Source organism: Oncorhynchus clarkii, chromosome 6 (assembly GCF_045791955.1).
Source record: "Oncorhynchus clarkii lewisi isolate Uvic-CL-2024 chromosome 6, UVic_Ocla_1.0, whole genome shotgun sequence".
NCBI classification, from domain to species: Eukaryota; Metazoa; Chordata; class Actinopteri; order Salmoniformes; family Salmonidae; genus Oncorhynchus; species Oncorhynchus clarkii.
Genome location: NC_092152.1, coordinates 80,460,788 through 80,473,381, shown reverse-complemented (window position 1 = coordinate 80,473,381; position 12,594 = coordinate 80,460,788). Strand labels below are relative to the sequence as shown.

The window sequence follows — 12,594 nt, the reverse complement described above, 5'->3', positions numbered from 1 at the left end:
AACACTGTTTCACGACGCATCAGTGACATGGCAGGAGATGTTTGGAAACAATTACTGCTTCACATACTAGCCAGTGAATTATATGCGTTACAGCTGGATGAGTCAACAGACGTAGCGGGCCTGGCACAGCTCCTGGTATAAGTCTGTTACATTTATGGGGGAGTCAATTAAGGAAGATATCCTCTTCTGCAAATCACTGGAAACCAGGACAACAGGAGAGGATATTTTTAAAGTACTGGACAGCTTTGAGACATCAAATGGACTTTGGTGGTCAAGATGTGTTGGTATCTGTACTGATGGCGCAAAACCATGACAGGGAGACATAGTGGAGTGGTAATGCGCGTGCAAGCAGTTGCTCCAGACGTCACTTGGGTACACTACAGCATTCAGCGAGAAGCTCTTGCTGACAGCTTGAAAGACGTTTTCAACACTACAGTGAAAATGGTTAACTTTGTTAATTAAAGCAAGGCCCCTGAACTCTCGTGTATTTTCTGCTTCTGCTTTTACATACAGAAGTGCGCTGGTCATCAAGGGGCAAAGTATTGACGTTTTTTTAATTGAGAGACGAGCTTAAAGTTTTCTTTACTGACCATAATTTTCACTCGTCTGACCGCTTGCATGATGACGAGTTTCTCAAATGACTGGCCTATCTGGGTGATGTTTTATCTCACCTCAATGACCTGCATCTAGGATTACAGGGACACTCCACAACTATTCAATGTGCAGGACAAAATTGAGGCTATAATTAAGAAGCTGGAGTTCTTCTCTGTCTGCATTAACAAGGACAACACACAGGTCTTTTCATCATTGTATGATTTTTTGTGTGCAAATGAACTACAGTTTACTGACAATGTCAAATGTGATATAGCGAAGCACCTGAGTGAGTTGGGTGCAGAATTACACAGGTACTTCCCCGAAACGGACGACACAAACAACTGGATTCGTTATCCCTTTCATGCCCTGCCTCCAGTCCACTTAACAATATCTGAACAAGAGAGCCTCATCAAAATTGCAACAAGCGGTTCTGTGAAAACGTAATTTAATCAGAAGCCACTGCTAGATTTCTGGAAAGGACTGCACTCAGAGTGTCCTGCCTTGGCAAATCGCGCTGTTAATTAAGACACTGATGCCCTTTGCAACCACATACCTATGTGAGAGTGGATTCTCGGCCCTCACTAGCATGAAAACTAAACCACAGACTGTGTGTGGAAAATTATTTAAGACTGAGACTCTCCAATACAACCCAACATTGCAGAGTTGTGTGCATCCTTCAAGCACAACCTTACTAACCTGTGGTGAGTTATTCACAATTTCGATAAACAAGTACGTTTTTTTTTATGTAAGATGGTTAAACAAAGAGCAAAATGATTGATTATTATTATATTATTATTTGTGACCTGGTCCTATAAGAGCTCTTTATCACTTCCCACGAGCCGGGTTGTGACAAAAAACTAATTATTATGTTTAATGAATGTATCGTATAGTGTGTGTGTGGCAGCCTTACAATGATGGCAAAAAAAACAACATTTGAGAGTGGTGCTGGAGCTGGAGGTTGAATGTTTGAAGGGGTACGGGACTATAAAAAGTTTGGGAACCACTGCTACATTTCATAGCTCATCCCTGGCCTCTGATACCGTAGCAGGATCAACTCCAATAATATCCTTTCCTGTTCAACTCCTAGAGTGTCAGGATGACACAGTTTCATATTGACTTCTTCTGGTGTTCTCATAGCAACGTCATCCCCTGTAAATTATTCACAGCTGCACTCACAGCATGAAAGAATAAACTGGTTATAGCATCCCCCATCTGGCTTGGCTACCGCATACAAAAGGGAGAAAACCAACTCTGAGACCTGAAATCCGAGGCTTGTCAACAGTGTTAAGCCTACTACTGTATTCACACTCAGGGACATACAGCAGGCAAATAGACTGATTTGGTGCCCTTTCAATGTGCTTGAGTGGAATAGCATCAAAAATTAATACAATTACTGTATAAAACTTTATTGTTTTAATATGCTTTCATTCCGTCCATTATTTCATAACCAGCGGTTTAAGGGTTTATGAACACATTACTTTCAGAGCAGACTATGGCTGTAAAATGTATTTCACCACATAAAACCCTGTTAACACATCAACTGTATTACAACAACGGGTTCCTGATCACTGCAAACAGGAGAAAACACACTGACAAAGAAAACATAGGGCTTCAAATTGAATATCACACTTGAAGCATGTTTGTGATTATACAAACAACCCAGCAAACCAAAATTAATTTTGTGAAAGTTCCCAGAACATTGGTTAGGTTGCGGCAAATGTTCTCATAACACAAAAAACTGTCCACTTGTGCTGATGGTTATACAATGTTTGTATAAAACATTTGCATTTTGCAAGAATGTTCCCAAAACGATGCTCTCATATTTTGTTGCGGCCGTATGTTGTTAAAAACATTACTGCTACATTGTGTTATTACATTACCTGGTAACCTAATGAGAACGTTTGGGGAATGTTCTGTGGTGTTTCTTACAGATGTTGTGCACAACATTTTAGGGAATGTTAGGAGAACATTCAAAGGATATTTCATAAAAATAAAAAAAAATGTACAAAATGATTTTGTTAACAAAAACATTATTTTAATGTTCATCCTAAGATCCTAACTAGAACTTAAGGGGAATCTTAGCTAATGTTCAGGGAATGTTCCTAGTTTGCTAGGAAAGGATTTGAGCAACTGCACATTCAGTAGACAAAATGGCATCAGAGGACCCTAACTTCATTGCTGACATTTTACATTGTACTTATTCCGTGATTTATACCGATGACCTTTGTGATTTTGATGATTGTCAAGCATAATATATATATATTGTTTTACAACTTAGAATATGCCATTCTATGCCTTTCTAGCTTACTTTTATCTCTTAAGTGCATTTGAAAAGTATTCAGACCCCTTGACTTTTTCCACATTTTGTTACGTTACAGCCTTATTCTAAAATGGATTAAATAAATAAAAATCTTCATCAATCTACACACAACACCCCATAATGACAAAGCAAAAACAGGTTTTTAGGATTTTTTGAAAATGTTTTCAAATTCAAAAAAATATTTGCATCCTGTTTCTATTTATCATCCTTGAGATATTTCTCCAACTTGATTGTCGTCAACGTGTGGTAAATTCAATTGATTGGACATGATTTGGAAAGGCACACACCTGTCAATATAAGGTCGCACAGTTGACAGTGTATGTCAGAGCAAAAACCAGGCCATGAGGTCGAAGGAATTGTCCGTAGAGCTCAGAGACAGGATTGTGTCGAGGCACAGATCTGGGGAAGGATACCAAACATTTCTGCAGCATTGCAAGAACACAGTGGCCTCCATCTTTCGTAAATGGAAGAGGTTTGGCACCACCAAGACTCTTCCTAGAGCTGGCTTCACTGCCAAACTGAGCAATGGGGGGAGAAGTGCCTTGGTCAGGGAAGTGACCAAGAACCTGATGGTCACTCTGACAGAGTTCCTCTGTGGTGATGGGAGAACCTTCCAGAAGGACAACCATCTGTGCAGCACTCCACCAATCAGGCCTTTATGGTACGGTGGCCAGACGGAAGTCACTCCTCAGTAAAAGGCACATGACAGCCGGCTTGTAGTTTGCCAAAGGCACCTAAACACTCTTTTTGGTCTGAATGGCAAGCGTCACGTGTGGAGGAAACATGGCACCATCCCGACGGTGAAGCATGGTGGTGGCAGCATCATGCTGTGGTGATTTTTTTCAGCAGCAGAAATTGGGAGACTAATCAGGATCGAGGCATTGATGAACGGAGCAAAGTACAAAGAGATCCTTGATGAAAACCTGCTCCAGAGCATTCAGGACCTCGACTGGGGCGAAGGTTCACCTTCCAACCGAACAATGACCCTAAGCACACAGCAAAGACAACGCAGGAGTGGCTTCGGGACAAGTCTCAGAATGTCCTTGAGTGGCCCAGCCAGAGCCCGGACTTGAACCCCATCGAACATCTCTGGAGAGACCTTAAAATGGCTGTGCAGCGACGCTCACCATCCAACCTGACAGAGCTTGAGAGGATCTGCAGAGAAGAATGGGAAAAACTCCCCAAATACCGGTGTTTACTGAGTAAAGGGTCTGAAAACCTGTTTTTGCTTTGTTATTATCGGGTGTTGTGTGTACATTAATGAGTTAAAAAAAACAATTTAATCAATTTTAGAATAAGGCTGTAACGTAACAACATTTGGAAAAAGTCAAGGGGATCTTAATACTTTCCGAATGCACTGTACGTACATTGCTTGAATTGCGCCTGCTCATAATACAGTAATATGCTCAAAACCCATAACCATTAAAGGTATAGTTCAAACAAATTGACATGATATTCCTCTTACCGTTGCTGCTGTCAATTTCAGTATTTTTGTGAACTACCCCTTTAAGTGGTATTGCGACCATTCCTTTGCTCATTGTACATGGTAAGAAGGACAAGACACAGAGAAAATAAAACAATCAAAAGACCAGATAAAGACAATCTCCCTTTTCAGGTTGAAAGGAGCATAAAACATGACTGGCTTATTTTCTTTATGACTATTGCCCATAAAAAGAGATTTGAATACTTTTAAATCCAACACTCGCTGTTTAAGACTCAGTCCCTGAAGGTAAAACAGTCTTGGGTATAGTATCAAGATGTCTAACTCTCATAAAATTCCACATATATTTAAAGAGAATATAGTGTGTCCACCCTCATTTTGAAGTCAGTAAGCTTGAGTCTCACATCATTTTCATGTTGAATTTACGTGGCGCATCGCCGGTTGGACTACTCTCACCTGCCTCCGCCTTACGCGGTACATACTCAATCTCTATGTTTGGCTTGACGTTGCCTTTTCCTCTGCTCCAGAGGAAGAGGATGACGAGACAGAAGAGGACGACGCCGAGGAACGAGATAAATCCCATGGTGGTGGCGATGATCAGAGTCTTCACGTCGAATGGGAAGGGAACCTGGGCCAGGGTCCCATTGGCCCCGTCCTCGCTGGGCTGGTTGGAGATGAAAGCAAATGTCTTGTTGGGCTGGTGCGGCCAGTTGGGCGAGTAGCTGTGCACATGCAGGTGGGCAGGCTTGGTGTCATTCCCTGCGGCATTGCTGGCGATGCACAGGTAGGTACCGTTGTCCTGGATCTGGGCGTAGCGCACCTCTAGCGTGCCCTCGGGGGACACGCTGAGACGCCCCACGGACTTGGTGGTGATGAACTGCTTCTTGGGGGACAGCCACATGATCACGGGGGCTGGGTCGCCGTCCGCCTGGCATGGGTAATGGACCGTTGTGCCCTCGTCTACGTGCCTCTGCAGTGCCTTGTGGTCTTGTATCCTGGACTTCTGGCAGGTGAAGGAATCGGAGGGGAGGATGTCAGGGAAGTCTTTGAACTCCTTGCCCTGCACGGCCTCGGGCAAAGAGCAGGAGGGCTGCTGCCGGTTGAAGTTGAGCCTCCAGCGGCGACGGAAGACCCAGAGCAGTCGGCAGTCGCAGGCCAGTGGGTTCCCGTACAGTGCCAGGGTCTCCAGGTTCCCCACGGAGTGAAACGCGGATTCCTCCAGGGTGCTCAGGCTATTGCTGGATACGTTGAGGACTCGGAGATGGTTCAAGCCCCGGAAGGAGTAGGGCTCGATTGTGGCTAATCTCCCTCCTACCAAGTGGAAGGCCTGAAGCCTCATTAGATTGTGCAGCTTGTTCCCCTCCACCGTGTGAATGGGATTAAAAGACAAGTTGAGAAAGAGAAGGTGCCCAAGGTGTCGGATGGCCTGGTAAGGGATGGCGGTGAGGTTACAGTTTGTGATGGTCAGGGAGGTGATGTTGAGGCCGTACAGGCATTTGGAAGTCATGGTGTCCAGGTAGGGCCAGTAGGAGATCTCTAACACCCTCAGGCGTTCAAGCCTCTTGAAGGAGTAATCCCTGACGGCATTGACGGTGAGGTGGCGTAGTCGCAGGGACAGCAGGTTGTGCAGATGGCTCAGGGCCTCAGTGGGCACCGACGTCAGGTTGCACCGCTCCATGGTCAACTGTTCCAGGCTGCTGAGGCCGTGGAACGCTCGGTGAGAGATGAACACCAGGTCGTTATCGCCGACTTCCAGAGCCTTCAGATTGTACAGCTCCTGGAACATGTAGTCCAGCAGGATGACAATTCTGTTCTCGCTAATGTCCAGCTGGGTGAGGTTGCTGAGGCCTGTGAACACTCCCAACTGGATTAGCTTAAGCTGGTTGTTGCGCAGCCCCAGAGTCCGCAAGCCGACAAGGTTGCTAAAAGCCCCGGGCTCCATGGAAGAGATATTGTTCTCATTGAGCTGCAGCTCCTCCAGCTGTGGGTAGTTGATGAACTCCTCAGGCCCCAGGCTTTTCAGACGGTTCTTGCTGAGGTCCAGTAGTTTCGTCTCGATGGGGATGCCCTCGGGAAACGAGGCCAGCCTCCGTCGATGGCACACCACGGAACGTTCCTGAGCATTACACTCACAGCGGGACGGGCAGCCGGTGGTGGAGCCGGAGAGGACAGTGCCCAGCATTAGGACCAGGATGGGCTGCCAGCACGCCACCAGGTAGCTGTGCCCACCTGCCTCCCCGGACACCATTCTACTGCTTACCTGCGGAGACAGAAGTAAGAGGGATGGTTGGCACATTTAAAGGAGAACTAAATGTATAAACAAATTTTTTTAAATATATTATTTTGTCAGGTTTGACGCTTATCTCCTGAAGTATTATTGATATAAAAAACATTTGTGTTTATTTAACAAACAATACTTTAGCCACACAACAGACAAAAATCATAACTCTTGCCCAGAAGATGATGTCACGGGGCTACATTCGCCTCAGATTTGGACTAAAGGCTCTGGGTTAGACAAGTGGTATAAATATCAGGTGAAATACCAGAAGGTGAACAGAAAACCTCAGATTTCCTTTCACAACAAAAATCTTCTTCAAACTATTCATGTGGTGTTTAGTACCTACGCCACTCACAGAGGACACATCTGAATTACAGCTTTAATTGTTTTTTTATGCAATAAACGACAAAGCTCAAATTAGTCCTTTTCACTTCCGATTAGGCTCTCTCATAAACCTCAATCAACTAAATGAAGTAGACAAAGTATTTACAGCCATAAACAAATGTCAGTTTAATTGACAAATTATGGAGAGATACCTACTTCCAATGTGAAAGAGAATTATGCCAGGCTTGTATGGAACACAATGTAGTGTTCTGTACAATTGCCTGGAGGACCTTGTACTCTAGACTCTCTGTCTATTCCGATTGCAGGTTACTCTTCTCTGTTACTCTTCTCTTATCTGTGTGTCACGGTCCTAAACACCAACTGCTGCTCTATCGACATAGGACTGTAAGTCTTCTGTAAACCCCAAAGAACTACTGTCCATCCAACCGTGAGGGACAGATACATTCTTTATCCTGGCTTTATGAACTCTTCATCTGCTGGCTGAGGGAGAAATGGGCTGCCTTGTGGGCTCCAGGGTCTGTCAGTTACTGTTCGAGATGTTAGAAGCACCTCGAGTCACCTGTCAATCTCCCTGTGACAAGTAGTTGGAATGAGAAATAGTTTACCGAAATGTGCTTTAATTCAATGGATTAAAAGGCGTGAATAAACAAGTGTGCTGCCTGCAACTAAACACAACACTACCATGCGGCTGGCTGGCGAGCTGTCGACCTTGGAGTGATATACAACGGAGATTGCTGCAGAGAAGTGATAAACGGAGAGAGAGAGAGAATGTTTAAACCCTTATTTGCTTTCGACTCAGGGGCGTTTTAACTTGCAAAAGCCTTCAAGCTCTGGTTCCCACATCGATCATACAATTTGAGGCTCATCCATGTCTGTGGGATGTGCTCTGTGAAGAAGCCATGCTAAGTGAGAATAATAGCTCTCTGGACATTCTCTTTATTGAGAGGTCTTTATTTGACAGTCAAGCTAAACATCTGTACCATCCATCAATATGTGCTAATGTTGCTAAATGTCCCTAAAGGACAGGGTAAATGTCACTGTCCTCAAACCATTTCACTGACTCCTGGCTAAAGCCCACAGAGACCGAGAGGAAGAAAGGCTGTCTGCACAGTGCAACAAGAATCTACAAACTCAAAAGTCAATCAGAAATACTGTTTGTTTCTCCCCAATGTGCATGGTGAAAGAAAAGTTCCCAAGTCCAAAAACATCTGATGAAATATATGCTACAGGGAGGCTCACTTGTATGCAAGTAATGTAGGCATATATACATACTGAACATACAGTAACTAACCAAACATTGTGGTTTCACTAGACTGTACATTTCTCCTGGGACAGATACTAAACATGTTCACTAGACTGTACATTTCTCCTGGGACAGATACTAAACATGTACACTAGACTGTACATTTCTCCTGGGACAGATACTAAACATGTTCACTAGACTGTACATTTCTCCTGGGACAGATACTAAACATGTTCACTAGACTGTACATTTCTCCAGGGACAGATACTAAACATGTTCACTAGACTGTACATTTCTCCAGGGACTAAACATGTTCACTAGACTGTACATTTCTCCTGGGACAGATACTAAACATGTTCACTAGACTGTACATTTCTCCTGGGACAGATACTAAACATGTACACTAGACTGTACATTTCTCCTGGGACAGATACTAAACATGTTCACTAGACTGTACATTTCTCCTGGGACAGATACTAAACATGTTCACTAGACTGTACATTTCTCCAGGGACAGATACTAAACATGTTCACTAGACTGTACATTTCTCCAGGGACTAAACATGTTCACTAGACTGTACATTTCTCCTGGGACAGATACTAAACATGTTCACTAGACTGTACATTTCTCCTGGGACAGATACTAAACATGTTCACTAGACTGTACATTTCTCCAGGGACTAAACATGTTCACTAGACTGTACATTTCTCCTGGGACAGATACTAAACATGTTCACTAGACTGTACATTTCTCCTGGGACAGATACTAAACATGTTCACTAGACTGTACATTTCTCCTGGGACAGATACTAAACATGTTCACTAGACTGTACATTTTTCCTGGGACAGATACTAAACATGTTCACTAGACTGTACATTTCTCCTGGGACAGATACTAAACATGTTCACTAGACTGTACATTTCTCCTGGGACAGATACTAAACATGTTCACTAGACTGTACATTTCTCCAGGGACTAAACATGTTCACTAGACTGTACATTTCTCCAGGGACTAAACATGTTCACTAGACTGTACATTTCTCCTGGGACAGATACTAAACATGTTCACTAGACTGTACATTTCTCCTGGGACAGATACTAAACATGTTCACTAGACTGTACATTTCTCCTGGGACAGATACTAAACATGTTCACTAGACTGTACATTTCTCCTGGGACAGATACTAAACATGTTCACTAGACTGTACATTTCTCCTGTGAGAGATACTAAACATGTTAACTAGACTGTACATTTCTCCTGGGACAGATACTAAACATGTTCACTAGACTGTACATTTCTCCAGGGACTAAACATGTTCACTAGACTGTACATTTCTCCTGGGACAGACCTAAACATGTTCACTAGACTGTACATTTCTCCAGGGACTAAACATGTTCACTAGACTGTACATTTCTCCTGGGACAGATACTAAACATGTTCACTAGACTGTACATTTCTCCTGGGACAGATACTAAACATGTTCACTAGACTGTACATTTCTCCAGTGACTAAACATGTTAACTAGACTGTACATTTCTCCTGGGACAGATACTAAACATGTTCACTAGACTGTACATTTCTCCTGGGACAGATACTAAACATGTTAACTAGACTGTACATTTCTCCTGGGACTAAACATGTTCACTAGACTGTACATTTCTCCTGGGACAGATACTAAACATGTTAACTAGACTGTACATTTCTCCTGTGACAGATACTAAACATGTTCACTAGACTGTACATTTCTCCTGGGACTAAACATGTTCACTAGACTGTACATTTCTCCTGGGACAGATACTAAACATGTTAACTAGACTGTACATTTCTCCTGGGACAGATACTAAACATGTTCACTAGACTGTACATTTCTCCTGGGACTAAACATGTTCACTAGACTGTACATTTCTCCAGGGACTAAACATGTTCACTAGACTGTACATTTCTCCTGGGACTAAACATGTTAACTAGACTGTACATTTCTCCTGGGACAGATACTAAACATGTTAACTAGACTGTACATTTCTCCTGGGACAGATACTAAACATGTTCACTAGACTGTACATTTCTCCTGGGACAGATACTAAACATGTTCACTAGACTGTACATTTCTCCTGGGACAGATACTAAACATGTTAACTAGACTGTACATTTCTCCTGGGACAGATACTAAACATGTTCACTAGACTGTACATTTCTCCTGGGACAGATACTAAACATGTTCACTAGACTGTACATTTCTCCTGGGACAGATTCCTGGACATAAACGAATGATCAAAGGTTCCATTTTAGGACCACGGTAACCGCAGTAACCAAAACTATGTGGCACATACCATAGAAATAGAATACACCCATTATGCCATCATTGACTTGAATAGGGAGGCTTGTTCTATGGATTCTAGTTCTATGGCACATGCTGCATTTGGCTTCCAAGAGTGGCTGCGGTAGTAAGCTAACCATTCTTATTAAACATTTCTGTGGTCTCCGATGCATTCTCCAAAAGATAAATACCCTAGGAAGTATTTCACTTTGACCTACAGACATCTGTTTTTCAGGTATTTCTGAGAAACACTCCATTACTGTTTAATGAAAGTATAATACGCCAGTAGTACTACGCACTAGATCAGTACCACAGCTCTACCTCGACTGGGTTTCCCCCAGCGAGAGAAGCAAAATGATGAGTGTACAGTAGAGAGTTGTACAAAGCTGTCCAGGTTGTAGAGTATGAATGGAAGTATCAAGTGGAACAGAAACAGTCTCCTGCCAGAGAGCCGGCATGTCGTCACTGCTGATAAGTGGTGGTACTGAATCAGCATATAAACAGCTTGAACTCACACAGAGGAGAAGTGAGGGAGCTCATTCCCTGCAACGCATAATGGTTTTTCAAGAGTGCTTCAATTGTTCGACGGAAGTGCCCGATAGTATCTCTCGTTGCGCAACTTGTGTCACATAGTTGTACGATTAACAAAACAGACGTGACAGTAGGATGAGAGGGATTCTGCTGGTAGCCGTGTGGTAACACAAATTACACCTTACAAATGCCAGACGGAGAGAAAGTAGTGCCATTAGAACAGTTGGGACTGTTCTTTTAGCAGGACCAGCGACCCAGTAGGTCTAACTGTCTTCTACATTTCTCCTCCAATCTAAATTCACATTTTTCAAAGGGTTGTATAGTGACAGTATACACAACTCCTGTAATACAACAACTCCTGTAATACAACCAAATCTACTTTGTTGGTTTCAAACTGCAAGAACATGTTTCAACCTTTCCCCATACAGTATTATTGTGTGGCTTGTGAATGGATAGATCAGGTTGGTTAAAAAGCATTCACAGACCTCCACCCAAACCTAATTGAGGGTTTGGAATATGCCACACAATATAGATGAGAATTGAACCTTGGGTTCATGAATGTATTGGGTTAATGACTGTGAAATCTCACTGATGCTAATTGAGGGTTTGGAATATGTCACACAATCAAACATCTATTAGATATCTGATAGAGGAAATGGCTGGTCTTTATCGAGCCCAGACAGGACATCAGTCTACCAGCCGATTCAAATAAAAAGGACGAAGGAGACATTTTGATATTTCAACTGATAAAAGCACTTGAATGTAAATGTTGTGACGTCATTTCGAACTGTGATGAAATGCCAAACACAATGAGTCAAAGATGGTCTGGAATAACAACTCGCTAACACATGACTAAGGCTGCATTTACGCAGGCAGACCAATTCTGATCTTTTGCTAAGAATTCCTCTTTTGACCAACTCATACCTGGGCATAACTGGGCATAAGATCAGAATTGGGCTGCCTGTGTAAACAGTATGTATGTGTATCGCCCACTGCATGTCCAGACAATAACATGGCCGTGTGGATGAAAGGCATTGCTGTGCTTTGGTGCTTTAGTTGTATCCTAACCTAAAGTCATGCAGCCTTATTTGATGTTTTGTCTTCCTGTGAAAATGCATTACAAAGAGAATGGTTACAGGATATTTTACTGTATTATGTCATCTGGGATTCACTTGCAAAAGTTTGTATTTTTATTTGTTATTTTATATGGGGCAGAAATAAACCAAACAATGTAATTGAAATAACCCTTAAAATTAAAATGACAAGAGAACCCATTACCAATGTTGCTTTCTGTCTCAAATCACTTTGCATGTTTGTATTGGAGTTTAGTGCATGATCTCATTTCTTTCCACTTTGGAGGAAATTCAACCCATAAAAACAGGAAATTCAACCCCTCTCTCCACCTCCCTCTCTCTCTGTTTCCATCTCCATCTCTCTCTCCCTGCCTCTCTCCCTGTCTCCACCTCCCTCTCTCCCTGTTTCCATCTCTCTCTCCCTGCCTCTCTCCCTGTCTCTCCATCCCCCT

The 12,594-nt window shown here is 42.9% G+C and overlaps 1 protein-coding gene across 2 annotated transcripts in view; it reads right to left on the bottom strand.

Annotated features, from left to right (window-relative positions):
* Nucleotides 1-1,984: 1,984 nt before the first annotated feature.
* Nucleotides 1,985-12,594, bottom strand: part of LOC139411685 (leucine-rich repeat and immunoglobulin-like domain-containing nogo receptor-interacting protein 1-B) — a 30,551-nt gene continuing 19,941 nt past the window's right edge. Inside the window, exons 1-2 of one of the 2 annotated variants that reach the window (XM_071158319.1) lie at nucleotides 7,174-7,724; nucleotides 1,985-6,615 (exon numbers count right to left, since the gene is read on the bottom strand). In XM_071158319.1, the coding sequence (XP_071014420.1) occupies nucleotides 4,756-6,603 (1,848 nt within the window). In that variant the 5' untranslated portion in view covers nucleotides 6,604-6,615; nucleotides 7,174-7,724 and the 3' untranslated portion in view covers nucleotides 1,985-4,755. Of the gene's footprint in view, nucleotides 6,616-7,173; nucleotides 7,725-12,594 lie in introns of those variants that run through there. The other variant, XM_071158318.1, reaches the window with a different exon arrangement.